The sequence below is a fragment of the Phascolarctos cinereus genome, unplaced genomic scaffold (genome assembly GCF_003287225.1).
Source record: "Phascolarctos cinereus isolate Bilbo 61053 unplaced genomic scaffold, phaCin_HiC Scaffold_5;HRSCAF=322, whole genome shotgun sequence".
Classification (NCBI taxonomy): domain Eukaryota; kingdom Metazoa; phylum Chordata; class Mammalia; order Diprotodontia; family Phascolarctidae; genus Phascolarctos; species Phascolarctos cinereus.
The window spans coordinates 278,840,647-278,864,473 of record NW_027555958.1 but is presented as its reverse complement, the minus strand read 5'-3'; the positions used below and the strand labels follow the sequence as shown (position 1 = coordinate 278,864,473).

The following is a 23,827-nucleotide window of genomic DNA, read 5'->3' as shown; positions in this document are numbered from 1 at the left end:
TTTACATATTGCCTGTTATGGTCACTGTTTTCAGGACACAGAGATGAAAAATGACATGGTCATTACCGTGTAAGAATGGGGATGAGGAATGTACACGAATAATTATAAGAAAAAGTAGAATGTGGTAAAAACAAAGGAAAGGTTCCAGATTGTAAGAGGAATATTGAACCTAGGGAATCAGGTTTCACAGAAGAGGTATCGTGAGTATAGCCTTGAAGGAAGAAAAAATTTCAGCAGGTGGACATGAGGAGGGGGAGTATATTTCAGCCGTGGGAATAACCTAAGTGAAAGCTTGAAGGCAGAGGAAGACTGGACAGGATTGAGGAATGGAATGTAGAGTATTTACAGTGTGAAATAAGGCCAGAAAGTTAAGTTTGAGTCAGACTGCAGGGTTTGAATGTTATTCAAAGGTACTGTTGTGCTGTTTGTGTCCAGTAAGTGATGGGAAGCCAGTAGAGCCAGTAACAGTTTTTTGAGCAAGGAAGTAGTAGTCAGAAGTATGTTAGGGAGGTCATTTTGGCAGCAGTGTTACAGGATGAATTGGAATGAGGAGAGAGACCAGAGACAGAATAGTTCAGGTTAGGAAGGTCTGAATTATTGTGTTGGTAGTATGAATAGTGAACTAGTGTGAGTCTGGACTAGTGTGTTAATAGTATGAGAGGCAATATTGTGGAAAGAAGACCTGGTTTCAAATCTCATCTCTGCTACTTACCTGCTCTGTGATTTTGGGCATGTCATTTACCCTTTTTGCACTTCACTTTCCTCATCAATAAAATGGGGGAGAAGGAAGGGAAGGTTTTACTAGATGACTTCTAAGATCCATTATAGCTCTAAATTTATAATCCAATGAACCTAAGATCAACAGACTTGGTAAATAATTGAATACAGGTTTAGATAGAATTATGGTTTAGGAAATTATAGAATATATATTGTTTAGGGAATTATGGTTTTAGGGAGAGGGAAGAGATAGAAGTGACAACAAGGTCAAGAACCTGGGTGACTGGGAATATTATCGAGAGAAATGGGAAAGATTGGAATAGGGAAAAGTTTTCATGGAAAAGGTGATGAGTTAAGTTTTGAACATGGAAAAAGGTATTGACTTAAGTTTTGAAGTGACAGTTGAATAGCCAGGTGGAGATGATCAGTAGATACTTGGAATGTTGGGAATGAAGTACAGTGGGAATTTGAGGGGTAAACATTAGATTTGAAAGTCTTCTGTATAGCTAGAATTGATCATTAAAACCATAGGGTAGTGTGTAGAATGATGAAAAGACAAAATGCTGAAAATTTTCTGTTTAAAGAAAAAAAAGTCACTTTTGATTGTGGTAGCGTAATTATTTTTTCACCTGAAGTAATTAATGCATTGTATTTTCTTATTCCTTTATGCCAGACGCTGATATTGATGACCTCCTAAGTTTCTTCACAAATCAGAACATCTTGGTGAATTTGTTAAATGTCAGTGATTATGTATCTGCTGCTCCTCACAGTGCAGCTTTAAATGTAATGCATTCAGGAAAGGTGAGAGAAATATATATGGATAAAGTGTGTGTGTATATATATGTATATATATGTATATATATATATAAATATAAAACAAAGGTGTGTATGTGTATCTGTACCTATCTATAGGTACCTGTATATTAATTTTTGTTGATAAAGCTCAGCTTCTCTGATGTAAAAGACCAGAATTATGTTAAAACTAGTCACTAGCCAATTGAATGTGGTTATTAAAAACTGAATTTTACTTTTGAGAATATAGAAATGTTAAGCTGTGTATATCTCTTCTTAACGTGTGACCAAAAGGCTAGACACAGTAAAGGGCATCAACTGTCTTTCAGTTTCTATTTTACATTTGCTAAATATACATAGATCTCTTAGATAAGCTTTCAGTTTTATGACTCAAGGTTCTCTCTTCAAAGTTAAACTATTTTTAATGTCAGTCAGGAAAGTGTAAGTACCAAGGTCAGGAGCTATCAAACTATCTTAAGGAATATTTGGAGAATCAAAAGAAAGATATGTGGAATATAATAATAGTTACAAAGCAGCATATCAGTAACAGTAAAATATAAAATCAAATGCACTGTAGTAATTATTTTCTCTTTTGTTGTAAGACAAGTTTATAAGTATATTTCACTAGTACTATGATTCATTCTCTAATATCAGTTACAGCAAAATACAAAATTAATTGCACTCTAGTAATTATTTTTCTCTTTTGTTGTAGGACTACATGTTTGTAACTGTTTTCAATAGTACTATGATTTATTCTCTACCAGTACTGATGAATATTATTAGCAATTCTATTCTTTATCATTTAAATGTGACAGAAAATATCCAGATCTGGAGCACACCATTCTTTCAGGTAAGTTGACTGCAGATTCTAACCAAATGTTGTGGACTTAGTTACTAACATTAGAAGTCACAGAATGGATGTTAAAGTAGAAGAATATAGGGAAAATATGTTTAATACTAGAAACAGTGCTTGAAAATTATAGCCTACAGTTACCAGTGAATTTTCAGTATTATATCTTCATGGTTCAACAAAATATCTATCTTTCAGCTTGTGTGTGTAGTGATGCCCTACTGTGGTGACATTCCGTAACTTCTGGTCTTAGAAATAATTTTCATTATAAGTTGACTATAGAATCAAAGGGAATAGTATTACTCTTATAATAAGATGTCTCCCCCCCCTTTTTTTTTTTTTTGGTCTGGACCAGTGATTACTTCAGTGTGGGAAACTCTAGGTATGGAAACCCACTCCACCAATATCTATCAGCAAATAGTCACTAAGTCTTAGAGGATTGCCTCAGGCACTGAACATTTAAGAGACTTGCTCATATATTCTAACTACTAGGCATCAGAGACCAACTGAACCCAGGTTTTTCTGACTCCCAAGGCCAGCCTCTCTCCACCATGCTGCTTCCTGAGATTTCACATAAATTTAAATAGTTTTGATGATAAATATTAGAGGAAATTTCATAAAATTTTATTTGAAGGTGAGTATTATATTTTTTAGCTACAATCCTAGTATTGTAAGGTCCATTAGTCAAGACTATAAGTAAAAAAAAAAAGACTAAGTGTCTAAGCCATCAGAACTGACCAAAAAATATTTGGAAAAAACATTTTACAAAATAATTTGATATTCCATTCTAATATCTCTCAGTGCAGAGGTTCTTTGTTATCTGAATAGCTAGTCTCCTAAGTCCCCACAATTACAAGTTTCCATTTTGTTTCACTTTTTTTGTTTTGTTTCTCTTTTATTTCACTGATATATGGAACTTCTGCTGAGGAAAAAAGCCTTCTACCCTGGCAGATCAATAACTCTTATATATCTTAGGGGCTTCCCTGGAACACTAAGAAGTTAAGTCATTTGTCCAAGGTCAAACAACTAGTAGGTGTCAGAGGCTGGACTTAAAACTCAAGTTTTCAACTCTGTGGCCATCTTTTTCCATTGTGTCATGTTGTCTCTCTACAAGGCTGTAGGAAGCAAAATGTATCAAAAAATGAAAAATATTAAATTAGAAATAGTTATGTGACCATTTATAAAATTAGGCTCCATTTAAACATTCCTTTCTTAACACTAGCATCAGTTCCTACACATCATGTTAATGTCTTTGCTGGTCGTTTTCTGTTGGTCAGTCTCTTCCCTAATTGTCAGTTTCTACCTACTTGTCAGTAGGTTCTCCAAAAAAGAATTATTTGAATATCAAAGTATTCAGGAAAATTCTTGGAAAAATTAAAAGAACTCTCAAATGTTTTTGCAATGATGATTTTAATTTTTACATAATTTTTTTAATTAATAAAAATCTATTTTCCCTTCTCCCCTCCTAAATTGGGGGGCAGGGGAAGGAGGAACCAAAATGCAAACAAAACCCATGTAACAAATGTGCATGGTCAAGCAAAACAAATTCCTGCATTAGCCATATCCAAAAATATATGTCTCTTTTTTCATCTTGAGTTCATCATGCCTTTGTTAGGAGGTGAGTAGCATGCTTCATCATTGATCTTATTGTAATTGTGGGTAATCACTACATTGATCAGATTTTTTAAGTCTTTCAGAGTTGTTTGTCTTAAAATGTTTTTGTTATTTGTGTCGATTGTTTTCATGACTGCTCACTTCTTCAGGATTTTCCAAGTATACTATTTCATCATCTGTAAAGAGTAATAGTTTTGTTTCCTTGTTGCCTATTTTTATTTCTTCAGGATTTTTTTTGTCTTATTGCTATAGCTAGCATTTCTAATACAATATTGAAAAATAATGGTGATAATAGACATTCTTGCTTCAACCTTGATCTTATTGGGAAGGCTTCTAGTTTATCTCCTTTACAGATAATGTTTGCTCTTGGTTTTAGATAGATACTACTTATTTTAAGAAAGGCTCCATTGATTTCTATGCTTTCTAGTGTTTTTCATAGGCATGGGTGATCTGTTTTATCAGAAGCTTTTTCTGCATCCATTGATATAATCACATAATTTTTGTTGTTTTATTATTTTTATGGTCAATTATAGTTTTCCTGTATGGAGCCCTGCATTCCTGGTGGTAGTGTATGATCTTTCTGATATATTTGCTATAATCTCCTTTCTAGTATTTCATTTAAAAAATTTGCATTGATATTCGTTAGGGAAATTGGGCTATAGTTTTCTTTCTCTGTTTTTGGTCTTCCTGGTTTAGGTATCAAAACCATATTTGTGTCATGAAAGGACTTTGGCAGGACTCCATTACTATGTTTTCAAATAGTTTATATAATATTGGAATTAATTGTTCCTTAAATGATTGGTAGAATTCACTTGTGAATCTATCTGGTCCTGGTAATATTTTTCTTAAAGAGGTCATTTTTGACTTATTAAATTTATTTTTCTAAGATAAGGTTAGTATCCTATTTCCTCTTATTTTAATCTAGGCAATTTATATTTTTGTAAATATTCACTTAGATTGTCAGATTTATTGGTATATAATTGGGCAAATTAGCTCCTAATAATTGCTTTGATTTCATTGTCATTGGTGCTAAATTCACCCTCTTCATTTTTTATTTTCTTCTTTGTTTAATCAGATTAACCAATCTTTTATTGATTGTTTTCATAAAATCGGCTCCTAGTTTTATTATTAGTTCAATGGATTTTTTACTTACAATTTTATTAATCTCTCTTTTGATTTTCATGTTGATGTTTAATAGGGGATTTAAAATTTGTTCTTTTTCTAGTTATTTGGGTTTGGTTTTTTATTTTTTAGTTGCATTCTTAATTCAATGATCTATTCATTTTCCCTTTTATTGATGTATGTATTTAACGATATAAATTTTCCACTAAGTACTGCTTTGGATGCATCCCACAAATTTTGATATGTTGTCTCATTGTTGTCATTCTCTTTAAAGAAATTATTGTTTCTGTGATTTGTTCTTAGACCCACTCATTTTTTAGAATTAGATTATTTAGTTTCTGACTAATTTTTAATCTGTGCTTCCACAGCTCTTTATTTAATATAATTTTTATTGCATTATGGTCTGACAAGGACGCATTTAATATTTCTGCTTTTCTGCCTTTGTGAGGTTTTTATGCCCTACTGCGTGGTCAGTTTTTGTAAAGCTGCCATGTACAGCTGAAGAAAAGGTACACTCCTTAATATTTAAATTCCATTTTCTACAGAGGTCTAACATATCTAGCTTTTCTATAATTCTGTTCAACTCTTAAACTTCTTTCTTGTTTATTTTATGTTTGGATGTATCTAACTCTGAGAGGAGAGAGAGCTCTGAGGTTTCCTACCAGTATAGTTTTATTGTCTGTTTCCTCTTGTAACTCATTTAACTTTTCCTTTAGGAATTTGGATGCTATACTATTTGGTATATCTATGTTTAATATTGACATTACTTCATTGTCTATGGTGCCTTTGAGAAAGATGTGGTTTCCCTGGTTATCTCTTTTAATTGGGGAGGGGGGTTGCTTTTGCTTTGAAATCATTGTTGTTCCCCCTGCCTTTTTTACTTCAGCTGAGGCATAATACAGCCCCTTATTTTTTAACTCTCTATATTTCAAGTGTGTTTCTTGTAAATGACATTATGTTGGATTCTGGTTTCTCATTCATTCTGCTGTCTGCTTCCATTTTATGGGTCAATTCATCCAATTCACAATTATAATAACTAACTGTGGGTTTCCCTCTATCATATAGTTGTCATTTTATTTTTCTCTCTTTCTTATCCCTCTTTTAAAGTCTTTTTTGTTTCTGACTGCTGTGTTCCTTTATTTGCTCTCTCTTTTATCTCTCCCCTCCTTTTTCTTATCTCCTTTCCCTCCTAGTTCCCTGATGGGTAAGGTAGATTTCCATACCTAAGTGAGTGTGTGTGTATGTATGTGTTCCCTTTTTGAACCAATTTAGATAAGAATGAGGTTCAAGTGTTGGTTCCCCCCCCCCATTTTTATGTCCAATTTAAAAGCTTTCTTACATTCCTCTATCTCACATAAAGTGAGATGATTTTCCCCATTCTTCCTATGCCTTCACCTTTCTCCCATTGCATCCTTTTTTCTCACCTATGCATAATTTTTCAGATCACTTAACATACTAGACTCACACACATGCCCTCTGTCTATGTAGAGTTGTTCTAACTGTCCTAATAATGAGAAAGTTCTTAGAAGTTATAGGTATCATCTTCCCATATAGGAATGCAAATTATTTAACTTTACTAAGTCCCTTATGATTTCTCTTTCATTTTAACCTTTTTATGCTTCTCTTGAGACTTGTATTTGAAAGTCAAATTTTATATTTTCTTTGGTCTTTTCATTAGGAATTCTTGAAAGTCATCTATTTCATTAAATGTCTATTTTTTCCCCCTGAAGGATTATACTCAGTTTTACTGTGTAAGTTATTCTTGGTTATAACTGTAGTTCCTTTGCCTTCCAGAATATCATATTCTAAGCACTCTTCTCCTTTAACATGATAGCTGCTAATTCTTATGTGATCTTGACTGTGGTTCCACGATATTTGAATGATTTCTTTCTGACTGCTTGATGTATTTTCTGTTTGACTTGGTTTCTCTTGTCTATGATATTCCTGGTAGTTTACATTTTGGGATTTCTTTCAGTGGATTCATTCAGTTTCTATTTTACCCTCTTGTTTAGGATATCAGGGCACTTTTCCTTCATAATTTCTGGAAATATGATGTCTGTGTATACCTGTATAAGATTGCGTGTACCATTTCAGGGAAGGGAGGGAGGCTGGTATAGGATTTGGAGCTCAAAACTTAAAAAAAAACCAAACTAACAAATGTTAATTGTCTTTTACATGTAAAAACATTAAGAGGAATTTGAAACAACAGCAAAAAAGAAATATGCTGTCTAGGCTCTTTCTTTGATCATGGCTTTCAGGTAGTCCAGTAATTCTTAAATTATCTCTCCTCAGTCTGCTTTCCAGATCAGTTGTTTTTCTGATGAGATAGTTCACACTTTCTTCTATTCTTTATTTTTTTTAGTCTTTTAACTTTGTGTTATTGTTTCTTGATATCTCCTGGAGTCATTAGTTTCCATTTTGCCCAGTTCTGATTGTTAAGGAATTACTTTGTTCAGTGAGCTTTTCTACTTTTTTTTATTTAAACCATTTGGCCAGTTCTGCTTTTTAAGGAATTCTTTTTTTTCGGTGAATTTTTGTGCCTCTTTTACCATTAGGCCAATCCTATTTTTTTAAGGTATTATTTTCCTTAGTTGATATATATATATTTATATATTTATATTTATGTTTATATATACTTCTTTTACCAAGCTGTTAGTTATCTTTTCATAATTTTCTTCCCTTGCTTTCATTTCTTTACCTAATTTTTCCTTTGCCACTCTTAACTTGATTTTGAAAATTCTTTTTTTGGCTCTTCCAGGAATTCTTATTAATCTTGTGTCCAATTCAGATTTTTTTCTTTGAGTCTTTGCTTGTAGCTATTTTGACATCCTCATCTTCTGAATTCATGTCTTGATCTTTTGTCACTGGAATGGCTTTTTAATGATCAAGTTCTTTTTGTTGACTGTTTCTTGACTTTGTTATGTTAAAGTTGTCTCTGTGTGGGTGGGGTGGAGAAGGTGAAACTGTTGCAAACTTCAAGCTTTATTGCACTGCTGTTTTCAGGCTAGTTCTGGGGCTTTGGAAGTTTTGGGGGTTCCAAGGTGATGTGATCCAGGGAGAGGTGCAGTCACTGCTTTTCCTGATTCGTGCTCTGGTTCTTATCTAGAAAGGGCTTCTTATTCCTGGGGATCTCTATTGATACTGCCCCTTGGGGTTCCTGATCCCTTGGGACCAGAAGTGACACTGCTGCTCAGGCCCCTTGCTTCCTCATGACTGAAAGTGGTCTTTTCGGCCCTTAAACTTGACCTAGGAGTGGGTAAAGGCAATGGAATTACCATACAGAGTCTGGTTCTATACCTAGTGCTAGACAGGGATCCCATGTAATCTCTTTCTGACCAACTGCTCTATCCCCTTACTCCCAAAACTACTGCTGTTGCTGCTATTGTTATCGCTATCGTCAGGTGCTACCACTGGTGTATCTATGTGGGCTCCATGTCAGTTTCTGTTCCCATGTCACAGATCACTTCTTGAGACCTCCTACATTGTGTTGGGTGGAAGAATGTCTTACCTGGACCTTTTGTTGGCTCAGCTGCTCCAGAATTTGATTTGAAGTGTTATTTTAAAGTTGTTTGGAGGGGAATTTTGGAAGAACTCAACTGTTGTGCCTTGTCTGTTCCACCATCTTGGCTCTACCTCTCAGATCAGTGCTTTTTTCCAGAATCTTAATTTCTTTTTTATAGCTAAAGTTTGCACTTTTTATAGCCAAAGACAAAGGGAAAATTAAATTAGAGAGCTACATATATCTGAATTCCTATGTTCCTGCACTTTTGCAATTTCTTGTTCATTTGTTTTGTTTTCTATTAGGTTCTGCTTGGCTTGTATTCACACCGTAGTCTTGTTATTATCTTTGTCCTCCAACGTTTATTCAGCCTTATATATTTCAGTATCTCCTGCAACTGCTCACACTTCACTTCTTTGGGCCAGTGTAGTCCTTTTCTTAGAATGTGCATGTTAACTCACTTAAGTGAAGCATATGTCATCTTCCACAATGATGGAGTGAAGTAAGTTTGACAGATTCACTTTCTTATCTTTATTCTATACTCGCTGAAACAGAAAATAAGTGATTTACCCAAGGTCACACAGCCAGTCATGGCCCAACTTTGACTTGAGTCTAGGTTTCCTCATCAGCTTCCGAATTTTCTTTCTACTAGATCCTATCATTAATATATATTTTTATGTGTTACTTAGTGCTTTTAATGCTTTAAAAGAAAAGGTACTGGGATGGTATAAACTTACTTTGGATTCTTTTTTTTGTTTTCTTTTAGGAAATTACTGACATAGTTTTTAGAATTGAGCTGTATTTTCAAGCAGCTTTGCTTGGAATCATTGTGACTGCAATGCCACCCTACTTTGCCATGGAAAATGCAGAAAATCATAAGGTAATGTAAATAATTTTTCAAAAAATGAATTGCGTATTCATATTGCTTACATACAACATACAAAAGTTGAATTTATAAAAATAGATTTGGAAACAACTTTTGCATTATAAAATTTCTTTGACTAAAAACTTTATGCTGTAAGTTTTCTTTTAATACTCAAGTCTTTAGTTGCTGTTTGTCCATTCTCTCTCTCTCTTTTTTTTTAAGGCAGTTGGGGTTAAGTGACTTGCCCAGGGTCACACAGCTAGTGAGTGTCAAGTGTTTGGTCTGAGGTCGGATTTGAACTCAGGGCCTCCTCACTTCAGGGCCATTGCTCTATCCACTGCGCCACCTAGCTGCCCCAAACGTTTTTTCTTGGTTTGTTTTTGTGTAGACAATGGGATTAAATGACTTGCCCAGGGTCACACAGCTAGTGAGCGTTATATGTCTGAGGCTGGATTTGAACTCAGGTCTTCCTGAGTCCAGGGCTGGTACTCTATCCACTGCACCACCTAGTTGCCCCCGTTTGTCCATTCTCAAAGAGGACCATGACATCAGGGAGGTGATGCCATGACATGCAAGTAAATTGGTTTTAAATGAGGGAGGGCTGTGCAGAGTCACCAGCCTCACTTTCTCCTCCAGAGCCATCTGGGTCCAGTGGCCAGAGATAGAGCAGGACTTCTCTTTGTTTTAGTAGTTGCAGTTTTGGTGGTAATAATCAAGCTGGTGCTGAACTTGGAACTAATGAATTGTTTTGGACAGGTATAAGAAATTAGAGATAGAGACATTCCCCTCTCCGCTTCCCAACAATTCTAAATCTCTCCCTCTTAAGCCTTTTTATGAATAACAATATAATAAATTAAATTATTCATTGGAAATGAGTACAAATAACCAGTCAATAAACATTTATTAAGCACCTACTATGTGCCAGACACTGTGCAAAATTGCAAGTCATTTTTTATTTGGCTTCATAATGTCTTTTTATGCATTCATTTGAATATAAGTATTTTGAAATTTGTCATTTCACATAAAATAATGAAGGGTCATGTGAAATGTTAACTTTATGAGTTGAAAAGTTGTTCATTTTTCCTTACTGAACTTTCCTCTTTGCCTTTTTTTCATAAAACATGCTGGTTTCTCACTAGTTCAAGGTTTATTGTCTCTCAAAACTTCCCTAGAACAGAAATATTAGATATTTATATTTTTTTTAATGTTTAAAAATGTAAAATTTGAGTTTGAGAAAACTGATGATCTTAGTTTGGTCTCACATGCATTCTCTATGTAGATGGTACTCAAATCACCTGATAGTTTGCTCTTTTCAATTTCATTTTGGCCTAGCATACTGTGATTTTAATAGTCTTTTTGTTCTTGAAGACTTGTTGAAATTCTTAAAGAAAAGAAATATAATTTTCCTTAACTTGGATATGAGGAGGTGGGGTTGGAGAGATAGATAGGCAAATGACTTTTGTATTTTTTATGTCATGTTTATATTATTGCAGTAGTTCACCATTTTATATATGTATATGTGTGTATAATTTTAATTGTCTTCAGGCTAATTTGTTTGGTTTTTCTCCCCTTATAGATCAAATCGTATACCCAGCTGAAGATTTCAGGTCTTTTTCCATCTGCCTATTGGACTGGGCAAGCTCTAATTGACTTTCCCTTATTTTTTGTTCTTCTTGTCTTGATGCTAGGAAGTTTATTTGCATTTCACTATGGAGTTTATTTTTATGCTCTGAAGTTCCTTTCTGTGGTACGTTAATGTCTTTTATTTTTCAATTTGTATTTGTATAATTTAAAACAATACTTCGGAAGTTCTACAATTTTTTGATGTTTGGTTATTTACCAGCATAGGTCATTTAATCTTTACCATCTCTTTTCCTCCTTCTCCCCAACCTCCACCAGAAAAAATGAATTTCATTTAGCCAAGGTGGTCTGCAGATAACAGGTACTCAGTCTGTGGCTGAGCAGGATAGCTTGGCAAATCTTACTAAAATTGTGTTCCTTTAAAGCACAAGGTCACTTGTAGGTGGACTCTAGTGGAGGATTTACAAATTATTCTGTTTTAATAACCAAATCTATAAAATATCTTGGCCATTATCAGTTAGCATAGCCAGTATATGTGGTATTGAGATTTTGAGGAGTTGAAATAATCATCAGTTCTCCTTACATTGTGCCTAGCATACTACTACATATAATTAGGTAATAATATATGCTTTTTAATGAGTGATCATATTTTATAATTCTACAAAATGATTATCAAGGATAGGACCACCTTTTCACATAGTAGTTAACTTACACTTTATGATTGTAGGGGTGAGGGGTTTCCTGTATCCCTTCTCCTACTTTTTGAAATGTATCTTGCCAGCTGAAAAGCCACCATTTCATAGTAAAATAAGATTTAAAATGCAAATATTCCTGGAAAAAGTATTCAGATGATTTAAATTTACACTAATATTTGAAAAAATTAGACACTGAACTTTAGAAGAAATAGTGCTGGGAGTCAGAAGGGAGCTGGGTTCACATTCAGCTCCAGCACTTGACTAGCCATTCAGGTGTGGCTCCCAGTGTCCTCATTTGTGATGCATGGATACTAATACCTGTATTGCCTACTTTAGAGAGGGAGGGTTAAGAATGGACTGTGATTTCATTGTTTTGGGAACTTTTAGATGAGGAAATTCTCTCTAGTAGTGCAACTCAGCGCTTTCCTGACAGTATTTGTAGTCTTAGAGAATTTCCTAGAGCCGTGAGAGGTTATGTGACTTTGCTGGCACATAGCTAGTCTGTGTCAGACGCAAGATTTGAACCTAGATCTCCCTGGCTCCAAGACTACCTCTCTGTTGAGAGCTAATGTATATAAAATGATTTTCAAAGCTTAATGGCTATATGAGAGGCAGTATGGTATAGTTGACAGAAGACTAAGAGTCTAGAAGACCAGCATTCAAGCCCTGGGCTTACTTATGGCCTGTGAGACTCTGGGCACGTCATTTAATCTCTCTAGTCTCAGGCAACTCAAAGGCCGTAAGTGGCAGAGTAATTGCTGACCTGTGTTGGGAAAATAGGTTTCCTCACTGGGAGAATGAAGTCATAGGTCCTGTCCAAAATGTAATGGCTCTACAAATGTCAACTACCATATGAATTTTTTCTGTGGTGGTAGGAAGAATCATATAGCAAATAGAGCAAAAGGGTACAATTGTCTGATGTCAAAGGTGGAAAAGGATTTATAGGAAAGGAAGGTTGGAGGATTAAAAACAAACTTTAACTGCTTGATAATTTTGCTTAAAGTTAAATTTCCATAGGGCTGGCAGGGTGAGGAGGAACACTTAAGTTATTTATTTCAAACTCCTAAGCAAATACAATTCCAGGTTTTTATTAATAAAGATGAATTTGACACCAACAATTAATGTCCTGATCATCAAATAGTATTACATGATGGAGGAGGAAGTGAAAGTAGTGTTAAATTCACACGACTTACTCAGTATCACAGACTCGCATTAGAAGTCTTATTTTCTTTTGGAGTTTACCAACGACTGTTTTGTTTCTTACTGACTTTGTGCTTTGTTTCTTGCTAACTTTATTAATAGTGCATCTCTGTGTAGGACAGAGGTGGGGGAACCTGCATCCCCGAGGCCACATTTGTTGACTTTTGACTGATTCTAAGTTTTACAGAACAAATCTTTTTATTAACGGAATATATTCTGTGAAGTTTGGATTCAGTCAAAGGGCCGCACCCAAGGACCTAGAAGGCCACATGTGGCCTTAAGGAGAAAGCACATTGTATTTTGTTATAAATCATGGCTCAGTTACTTACTGTGTGGGCCTCAGTTTCCTCAACTGTAGACTAAGGGGAGTTGAACTAGATGACCTCTTAACTGTTTTCTAGCTCTACATCCTATAATCCTACTTCAAGCAGATAAGTTCACTTATCTCTCAGTTATCTAAGTTAATGAAAGTGTATTAGTCATGAGGATAATGGAAAATGCATTTGCATGTGACTATGGAATATGCTTTTGTATTTCATTTGAATATAGGTTTATTTTAGGAAGTCATAATTCTCCAGAACAGTAATGAGATTACACAGCAAGGATTAGCCCCCAAATCCCTGCTTTCCATGGTGAAAATCTCAGACAGCTGCAAAGCACTAACCTCGCATAAGCATAAAGTTATTGGTTTGGATTTTTCCTCAGGTGGAAGTAATTGTCTTTTACTTTAGGAGTTCGGTTAAGAAGTTACCGACTTCATAAGATAAAGGAAAAATAGACTAATGACAGTGATCAGCAAATAAATTGATAACCTAATACTCTACATAATTACATTAAAGACTTAAAACCTAGCTGTATAATAGATAAGGAGAAAGGTGACACATTCCATCTTAAATTATCAAGAGTTTGTGTTATTATTTCTTTTTTTGTTTGTTTGTTTTTAGGCAGTTGGGGTTAAGTGACTTGTCCAGGGTCACACAGCTAGAAAGTGTCATGTGTTTGGTCTGAGGCTGGATTTGAACTCAGGTCCTCCTGACTTCAGGGCCGGTGCTCTGTCCACTGCGCCACCTAGCTGCTCCTTTGTGTTCTTATTTCTTCAGAAGTCAAGCAGTGCAGTGTAAAGAATAGATATTTTTGCTCTTTTAAAATGTGACTGTGTGGGGCAGCTAAGTGGTGGAATGGATAGAGCATAGGAGTCAGGAGGACCTGAGTTCAAATCCGGCCTCAAACACATAACATTCACTAGATGTGTGACTCTGGGCAAGTCACTTAACCCCAATTGCCTCACCAAAAAAAAAAATAAATTAATAAAATATGACTGTGGCACTTTCTGTTGCACATAAATTTTTCTGGTTATTGATATTTGTACATAAAGCATGCCCCTCTCTTTTTCTTGCAGGTTTTTTGCCTTATTGGTTATGTACCATCTGTTATTCTTTTTACCTATGTTGCATCTTTTACCTTCAGAAAAGTCTTAAATACTAAAGAGTTTTGGTCATTTATCTACTCAGTGGTAAGTTGTATTTCACTTTGTTTTACAAAAATCTGTTAATTCTCAGTTTTCTCATGTTTCTAGTCCTAAAAGTCATTTAATGCATTCAAATCTTCATAAGAATAAAATATGTGCTGTGGCGACATCCTGTTTTGAGTCATTGGTCACATCTGTTTATCAGCACTGTCAGCAATTTTATCAAGAATAGGAAGAGAATATATTTAATTGAGTGTAGTTGAAATGTCTAAGGATATTTCTATTTATTTTCTCAATCTTTTAGACGGCCTTGGTTTCCATTGCAGTCACTGAAATAACTTTCTTTATGAGATACCACACAGTGACAGCTGTCCTTCATTATACCCTCTGCATAATCAATCCAATCTATCCACTCTTAGGGTGCTTGATCAGTTTTATAAAGGTAAGTTTATTATCTGTCAGTCTATATATATTTAATGAAAACCTGAAAAATCTTGGAATTTGATTCTTTAATGAATATTGGGGGTTCTTTTTCTCCTTTGGCTAGACATTAGTCATATAGCCGGTTAATAACTGTTCCCTTTAGAATGGAAGCTCTTTAATGAGGAGCATGTGTTTCATGTGCTGTCATGCTTATTAGGTAAGTGAATACTGTCACAAGGAGGAAGGAACATCATTTCAAAGATTTTTTTTAAAATGTGAAGTCAAGACTAAATGGTAGAATATCCAGAGTTGAGGTGGGAGGAAGAGGGAAATTTATTAATCCTTCTAAAGAACGTGTATCTAAAAAGATTGGGTCACTTGATTAGGAAAAAAAAATGACAATGGGTTCTATCTTAGTAGACCAGTGATTAACTATATACTAATCACTTAGTAGTTCTGCCTCTAATTAGTACCTTCCCTGTCTTTAATTGACAAAAATGTTTTAGGAAGCATTGCATGGATTTAGATCACTCCAAAAAGAAGACTTTGCTGATATACAGTAGGAAATCATGTACATGTATAAAGGAAATCGTAAGAACTGACTTGGTGCTAGAAAAGGAATATTTATTACTGAAAGAAATATCTTTCTTTAATTTTAATCACAATTTGATTTTCTCCTGTGAAACACATGTTTAATGATTCAATTTTTTATGTTAGATTTCATGGAAGAATGTGCAAAAAAATGAAAGCAGTTACAATCCATGGGACAGACTTTTAATAGCTGTTTTATCGGTAAGAATCCGTTCAGTTCTTTGCAGTTGTATGTTATTTTAGCACACTTTGGACTTATAACCATAACTTTTAAAGTATTATCTAATTCCTTCACATATATTTCATTAAGAAAAGGCTTTTCTGTTAAATTTCTGGTCTCAGAAAAAAATCCAAGAATGCTAATTAGTCCTGAGAAAGATGATTTTGGGTCTTGATACTGTTTGCTTATTCACTATATGGTCATTTTTAGTTAGTGCTGTCATTAATGGCTTTTGATCACAATCTCTGACTACTTATAGGCTAAAAGAAGACTCAACTTGTTTAGTTTTATTTCAGTTATGTTGAATTGTTTATATGCAAAATTATTACATACTCAATTATCTATGGACAATAAAATAAGCTTTTCTCATGAAATTTACAACAAACTACTTCACATTTTCTCAGGAAACTTCATTCTCAGTAATTCTGAGAAAATGTGAAGTACTGCATGTTGTAAATTATTTAGTTCTTTTTGAATTAGGATTATTTCAATTTTTTAATCATATGTGAATACCAGTGTTGTGTGAATAGTTGTTTGATTGAAGGAACCAGATGTATTTGCATTTTATTTCATAGTACATGAAAATGCTGAACAATTTAATAATGAGTTCTTAGAATTTGTTTGTTTGTTTTAGCCTTATTTGCAGTGTGTGCTGTGGATTTTCTTATTACAATATTTTGAGAAGAAATATGGAGGCAGATCAGTAAGAAAAGATCCATTTTTCAGGTCAGTTCAAGTTTAAAGAATAAACTAATTGTTAGATAGAAATTACTGGTACTAACTTGGGAATGTAAATTTTCTAATATATTAACGACTTGAAATCTCACATTGTTCCTTTATATACTTGTAGAACCTTTTCAACTAAACTCAAAAATAGGAAGTTTCTGGAAGTGCCTAACAGTGAAGATGAAGATGATGACATTAAAGCTGAAAGACTAAAAGTGAAAGAGATGATAACTTGCCAATGCTGTGAAGAGGTAACGTTGTCCCTAAGTTTACTATTGGAGAAATGCTCATTTCCCAGGACATTAGAAATAATCCCTATTGGGTTTGTAGTAAAAATAATAATCAAGAAACATTTATTAAGCACTTATTAGCTGCCAAGCATTGTGCTAGGTACTGGGAATTGAACACACACACACACACACACACACACACACACACACACACGTACACCTCAAAACAAAAATGAAATAGTTCCTGCCTAAGGATATTCTTCTGGTTGTGTGGGGAGGAGAGGAGAGGAGATTTGGGGGAGGTAAACAACATATACATTAAAAAAGTTTTCATTATCCAAGCACAAATAGACCAGACAATGGGGTCACCGTGCTGTAGTTGGAAACTAAGGAGGGTGTTGCATTAGAAAGACACCCACAATTCAGGTCCCAGTTCATTTACTTGCATACGTATTTTGTGATTTAGGTAAGTAATAACTCTCTGAGGCTTAATTTCCTCATCTGTAAAGTGGGTATACTAGTACATATACTGCTTGCCTCAAAGGGTTATTAGCAAAGTATTTTGTAAATTGCAAAGAACTAGAAATGTGAGGTATTATAATTATAATGATAAAAATGGCTATTTGTGGTGGGCAAACTTTTCAGATAAAAATAATATTTTTATGGATTAACAATCAGGGAAGTACAAGGCCAGGAAACCCTGTTTTTTAGAAACAGGAGCTACTAAACCCTATATAAGAATACATCTCATAGTGATTTAGAAAACCACAAATTAACATTACCTATGTTTTATTGTATTTCTATTTTGTCAGATATTTCCCAGTTACATTTTAATTTGATTTGGGCTACATTTGAGAGTATTACAGACCTTTGGACTATGTGTTTGACAGCTCTGATGTATAATATATGAGATATTTTGAAGGAAATACAGGTGTTCCACAATGCAAAGGAGTTGACAGTGGTACTGTGATCGTTTGTTTGATTTCAGTGAATTGTAGAATATTATAACTTGTTAAGTGAACTGACAGTTTATGTCATCTAATTTTAACTAAGTTTATCCTCACAAAGTATACAAATGGCTTTTAAAAATTCCTACAAAGAAACCATGGGTTGAAGATAATATCAATATTGCAAATACACATAAACAACAAGAAAATGGCAGAATTGGCATTTCTTTTACATCTAGTGGGAGGCTCTTAGCCAAAAAGGCAGGCATTTATGAAGTAAAAATGACATTTTGACCAGATCTAAAAGAAATTGACCAAAAAGTTCAAAATTGTCAAAATTATTTGAGATACAGATTTATATCCACCATTGTTAACAAAAAAACTGACCTCACCCTAAGTAGGTTGTGAATAGATTGCTGAGTCTAGAATCAGGAAGACATGAGTTGAGTTCAAATTTAACCATAGACAACTTACTCAGTGACCCTGGACAGATCATTTCACCTCTGTTTACTTCAGTTGCTTCAACTATAAAATGGGGATAATAGTAACATCAAGTTCCAGTTGTTGTAAAGAAACAAATGAGATAATATATTTGAAGTGTCTGGCACATAGTAGGTCATTAAAAATGCTTGTTACCTTCTCCTTCTCCTTTCCATTCCCCTTTAAAGCAATACTTTGCTTTGAGATATTGAGGAGAAAAACTAGACCTTTGCTTTTATTGGCAAAAGAGAATTCCTGGGTTAGGTAACTCCATTCTTCAATGAAAGTGCACACCTTTTCTGCAACTTATACGCTTAGAGAGTGGCCTAGAGCATTGAGAAGTTAGTGACTTGCCAGGATTGTACAGTCAGTTTGTGTCAGAGGTGGGACTTGAACTCAGTCTTCCTGGCTCCTAAGCCAAAGCTCTTTTTCCACTATAGTGTTGTTTTTTTTTTAAGATTAGTACCTAATAATAATATGAAGCCATCATGATAAGCAAAACATTTAAAAAGCTTACCTTTTTTTCCTCTGAAAACTACGTGTGTCATCTCTTAAAACTCATATATGTAATATTAGAAATATAAATATAATTGCATATAAAATTTTGTATAATGCAACATCTTATGATTTGTTTGTAAGAGTAACTGCTTGATATTTGGAAAGATGGAAATTTTTTAGTCAAATTTCAACCAAAAAAATTTGCTTTTTTGGTGGACGTAATTGATAAATGAGTATCATGACTTAGTAAGTGCTGCCAATGATGCATTCGTTCCTGAGCATTGGCTTATCATTCAGAGGATCTCATGTCAAATACCACCTCTCATACTTCTTACTTTGGGCAGGTTCTAAGTGACCTTGTGCAAGCCATTTAAACTCTCTGGTCCTAAGTTTCCTCATTTGTAAAATTAGAATACTGGACTACATGGTTTCTGATCCAAATCTATGATCTTATGAAGCAGACCTTTGGATGGACATATCACAAAGTGTTAAACATCGCTGTCGCTTGACAGCCATCTTCCCTTGGATCACTGTGGAGATGGCCCCAGATTCCAGAATTCAAGAGTCCTGAGAATTTTAGGGCTCTCTGACCTCCAACCCCCATAGCCATCATCAAAAAGAATAATACTTATGTAAAGGGGCCCTCCAGGCTGTCCCTGACTCACCAACACTGATCGCCAGATCAGTAATAAGCAGGTAAGACCAAAAGACCCAGGAATATCAGTGTTCTCTCACGTTCTTCCCCCTTTAACCCACCCCTACCTACCCACACCAATTCACTTACCAGCCCAGATTCCATAGCCATCATCCAGCGGATCAACCCTTGTAGAGGTTCAACCTGTCTGCTATCCTTAGGTTATTTCAGTCCGTTCTTGGCATCAAGTCTTTGTCACTGTCAGATTGTTCCATATAAGAAACAGATGAGAGTTTTATCAGTAAAAATTACTTGAAACAACGTGCATTGCCAGCACCCTAAAGACAATTAAGCCTTTCCATTTGACTTGCAGCTGAAATTCTTTCATACATAGACAAGAGCAGGGGCTGTCTTTTCTTTTTATATCTCAAGTTCTTAGTGCAGTGCTTTGCACATTGTAAGCACATAATAAATGACTGTTTCATTCAATAGAAAAAGAGATAGAATAGAATCTGGAAGATAAAAGTTTATCAGAAATTTTTGATTCTTTTAATTGGTAATTGAAAACAATAGTCAAATTTAAAAGTTAAGTTAATACAAAGAGACAAATAGCAGAAAGAACAAAAACAATTCAACCAAAAATTTTAATGTAGAGGCTTGAGAAACAAGAAAATAATAAGAAATGAGAACTCATGAATTAGGGTGTGGAAATTTTCTGATTTTCAGTGTGGTCATAAGAAGTCAGACATTACAAAAAATGCAAAAGAGATAAAATGAAAAAGCAGCTTGCACACCGTTAACATGATGAATGGCCTAGTAGTGAGTAAGGCAGGTAATTGAAGCTCTAGGTTTTCTCCAAAACAGGAAGGCTGCAGAGATGGATAAGATAGTTGATTATTAGCCCAAACATTTCACCGTGGCACATGAATTAGTAGCAAAGCACTTTACCCACTTCTTCTCAGACTCAATCTTGATCTCCCTTTTCTTAACAGAAGGCATTTACATATATCTGCTATCAAAAGATGAGAACACCAATGACCTTTTCAAATATATTTATGTATATGAGCTTTATACAAAGCATTTACAGCTTACATTGCTAAAATCAATAAACATTTACAAGATAACAGTATTTTGGCTGAGGTGCAATAAGGGTATGCCAACATATCCCAGGCTTTTAAAAACAACTTTTTATAATACTGATCCCGAAATTGTAGAACAAGCTGCCCCACAGTACCATGAAATTTGTTGATTATTGCAAAACCATTATTCAGTTTCATACTTGTGGCTAATTCATGTAGTACAAATATGTAAAATAAACTCAAGTATATATAGTAAGCTCACTGGAATATTTTATATCCTTGGACAAAAGTGTTCTCAGTGTCTCTCTCTTTCTGTCTTTCTCTCTCTCCCTCTCCCTTCCTCCTTTTCTTTCTCCCTTTCTTGGAAGTTGAGCAGTATTTGATTTTTCAAAAATTAACTGAAATGATTAAAATGTATATTTTAATATATAAACAGAAAAGAAGATGAAATTTTGAACTTATGTACAGTTTCCTTTCTAAATATATTTATGTGTATACACACACGCACACACACACACATACATGTTAAACATGGTTAGTACCAACATTCTCCTGTTTGTCTGCATCCTCTTATTAACTTTCTTCTGTTCTTTTCTGTGTAGGCTTTTTCAGTGTTTCATTGATGTTGTTTCCTTTTAACTCTTACTCCTCACCCTGAAAGTCTCCTTTGGAACAAATAAGTTGAGTCAAGCAAAACAAATGAACACATATGCCATGTCGGAAAACGTGTGCCCCATTCTGCCCCTCTAATCCATCATCTCTCAGCCAAGAAGTGGGAAGTATACTTTATCATCAGCCCCCTGGAGTCATGATTGGCCGCTAACATTGATCAGAAAGTTGTTTCCCCAATACTGTTTTCAGTATGTAAACTCTTATTCTATTTATTTTACTCTGCATTAGATCATGAGAAAAGTGTTGTCTTTGAAACATGTCACCGACACAATGAAGTTAAGAATAATTGATATAAAACATATTTTTCAGTTTAACAGAACCCATCCAGGTGGCTAGGTAATCGGAAAACTCACCACCACCAAGGCACCCTTTTCTCCTTGCTTTTTTCTTATCCTCCTTATCCTTATCCTCCCTCCCCTTTGCTAGGAGCTGCCCAGAAGCCATCATGACTTCTTGAATGTTCACCTGGCTTAGAGAGTTAGGAATCACCAACTTTATTCTTTTTTGTCAGATGGAGGACCACCAGACCTTATCATCTGCCTTACTCCTACTTCCAAGTTCCTCCAGGCCTTAACCATTTGCCCTTCCTTTATGTCCTTCAGACTCCAGGCATTTGCCTGATAATTGCTATGTATTCCACCCCTGTACCCTTAGGACTTTCCCATTCTATAACTGAACTTTTTATGACATGTTCTTTCCTCCACTTACATTATGAGCTCCTTGAGAAAGAGGACTAGCTACCCTTTTCTGTTTTTCCCTCCAGTCCTTACCATAGAACTAGGCACATTAAGCTTGGTGCTTAATAAATGCCTTTCTATGTTATAATATTAATTTATTTAAGTATGGTTTCCAAATTAAAGAGGAACCCTAGTGACTTCCAGTTACCTCTAAGATCAAATATAAACTCCTATTAAGTTTTTAAAGCCTTTCACAACCTTTCTCCTCCCTGTCTTTCCAGTCTCAAGCATTACTTCACTCTGTCACTCTGCAGTATAGTCAAACAAGTGTTCCATCTCTTACTAGCAAACAACACTTCATCTTCCAACTCCACCTCTGTGCCTTTGCACTAGCTGTTCTCCATCCCTAGAATCTTCTTCATCTCAGCCTTATAGATTCTTTTCTTCCTTCAAGATGTAGCCTTGGTACCACCTTCTCTACATGAAACCTTTCCTGGTGTCATGAAACTTCTTTCAAGACAGCTTGTTGCTATTACTCTGTGTTTATTCTCTATATTAATTTATACCAGGGGTGGGGAACCTGTGGCACTCTGGGTTCTCATGGGTGGCCCCTTACCTGAATCCAAACTTCAGAGAACAAATCCCCTTAATAAAAGAATAAGTATAAAAAGTATGTCTTACATTTTTGTTGTCTTTCTTGTTTGTGAATAGGTATTATTTTGTTCATTATGTTTATACGTTATACTGGATTGATTACATAGGTTTAAATATAGCAAGCTGTTAGCTTTTACTCTTTCTCTATAATGAGCTTTTATCTTTTTTGATGCTGTCTATACACTGCTTTTTGTCACAGTTCATTACTAGCAATATGCTCTAGCTTATTTATATTCGTAGGATATCTCTTCATTTCCTATTTAATTTGCTTAGAGATTGTGGTATTATATGATTTCATAAAAATAATAATGAAGGAATACACATGGGGTTTAGTCAGTGTCATGTTTTATGGTACATAGCTAATTCTTAACCCATTCTTATTATAATGTTTCTTCTACTAGAAACCAGCTATTTTGGTTAGCAGTTTGCATAAAGAATATGATGAGAAGAAAGATTTTCTTCTTACAAGAAAAAGAAAAAAAGTGGCAACTAAACACGTCTCTCTGTGTGTGAAGAAAGGTTGGAATTAATTATGTATCCTAGAAAAATGGCTTCCAATTTTTACTTAATTTCATGTATGATGAATTTTTTATTTTTATTTTTTAGGAGAGATACTAGGGTTGTTGGGACCAAATGGTGCAGGGAAAAGCACACTTATTAATATGCTGGTTGGTGATATTGAACCAACTTCGGGTCAGGTATAGTATACTTTTAAAATTACAGGATAGTTATGAATTTAATTTTTACTGAAGCAATTTTTATACTGACAAGGTAAGATTTGGGCTTTTCCTTAATTTCAGATTTTGTTCCAGCATTGATTTACAGTATAGCAACAGACAGATCACTGTCTTTTCATATCAATGAAAACATTGAGTTCATTCATAATTTTCTTTTTAAAATCATTATTGAAAACGGATAGGTTATCCATAAGATTTAGTGAAAGATTTGTAATAATGCACAAATACTTGGGACATAGGCTTTGCTTTTTATCACTGACAAGCTGTGTAACTTTGGAAAAGTCACCCAGCTTAATTAGTAGAAACATCAAAAAACATACAAAAGCAATATAAGCAAATAGATGGTTTTAAAGTAAATATGGAGGTTACTAAATATCTCAGTCACTAGAGGTATGTTTTACAAACACAAGTTGGAGATTTCCTTTTTTGTGGACAATTCAAGGAGACAGTAGTTGCGTGTCTTTTGTTCTGGAAGAGGACCAATGACATCATGAGGGTGATGTCTTTGAATTGGATTTGAAGGAAGCAGAGCTGTACCAAGTCATCAGCCTCACTTTCTTCTCCAGAGTCATGGAGTCCTCTCAGTGGGTGACCTTGGTCTTTCTAAATTAAGGTCTCAGTTTGTCTCAGGCCACATCCATTCGGTGACTTAAGGGCTAGGTAAGAATTGTGATAAAAGATGGCCCAGTTTATCATCACAGAGATATCAGTCTGGGAGGGGAAGGACCCTCTGTTTCTGGGAAAGCAATGAGCCACTGAGGCTTGGGCTGGGGCAGTTATTGACCATTTAATGAAAGCCAGAGGTTTAAAGGGTAATCCAGTAGCTCTACTTAAAACACAATGGGCTTCTTTTCAA

At 34.8% G+C, this 23,827-nt stretch overlaps 1 protein-coding gene across 2 annotated transcripts in view; it reads left to right on the top strand.

The window, feature by feature from the left end:
* ABCA5 (ATP binding cassette subfamily A member 5) overlaps positions 1 to 23,827 on the top strand; it is a 121,222-nt gene that overhangs the window by 81,876 nt on the left and 15,519 nt on the right. For both annotated transcript variants that reach the window (XM_021002516.2, XM_021002514.2), the window contains 11 exons: positions 1,391 to 1,518; positions 2,222 to 2,359; positions 9,361 to 9,474; positions 11,036 to 11,206; positions 14,335 to 14,448; positions 14,708 to 14,845; positions 15,544 to 15,618; positions 16,272 to 16,363; positions 16,488 to 16,614; positions 22,636 to 22,753; positions 22,841 to 22,932. In XM_021002516.2, the coding sequence (XP_020858175.1) occupies positions 1,391 to 1,518; positions 2,222 to 2,359; positions 9,361 to 9,474; positions 11,036 to 11,206; positions 14,335 to 14,448; positions 14,708 to 14,845; positions 15,544 to 15,618; positions 16,272 to 16,363; positions 16,488 to 16,614; positions 22,636 to 22,753; positions 22,841 to 22,932 (1,307 nt within the window). The remainder of the gene's footprint in view (positions 1 to 1,390; positions 1,519 to 2,221; positions 2,360 to 9,360; positions 9,475 to 11,035; positions 11,207 to 14,334; positions 14,449 to 14,707; positions 14,846 to 15,543; positions 15,619 to 16,271; positions 16,364 to 16,487; positions 16,615 to 22,635; positions 22,754 to 22,840; positions 22,933 to 23,827) is intronic.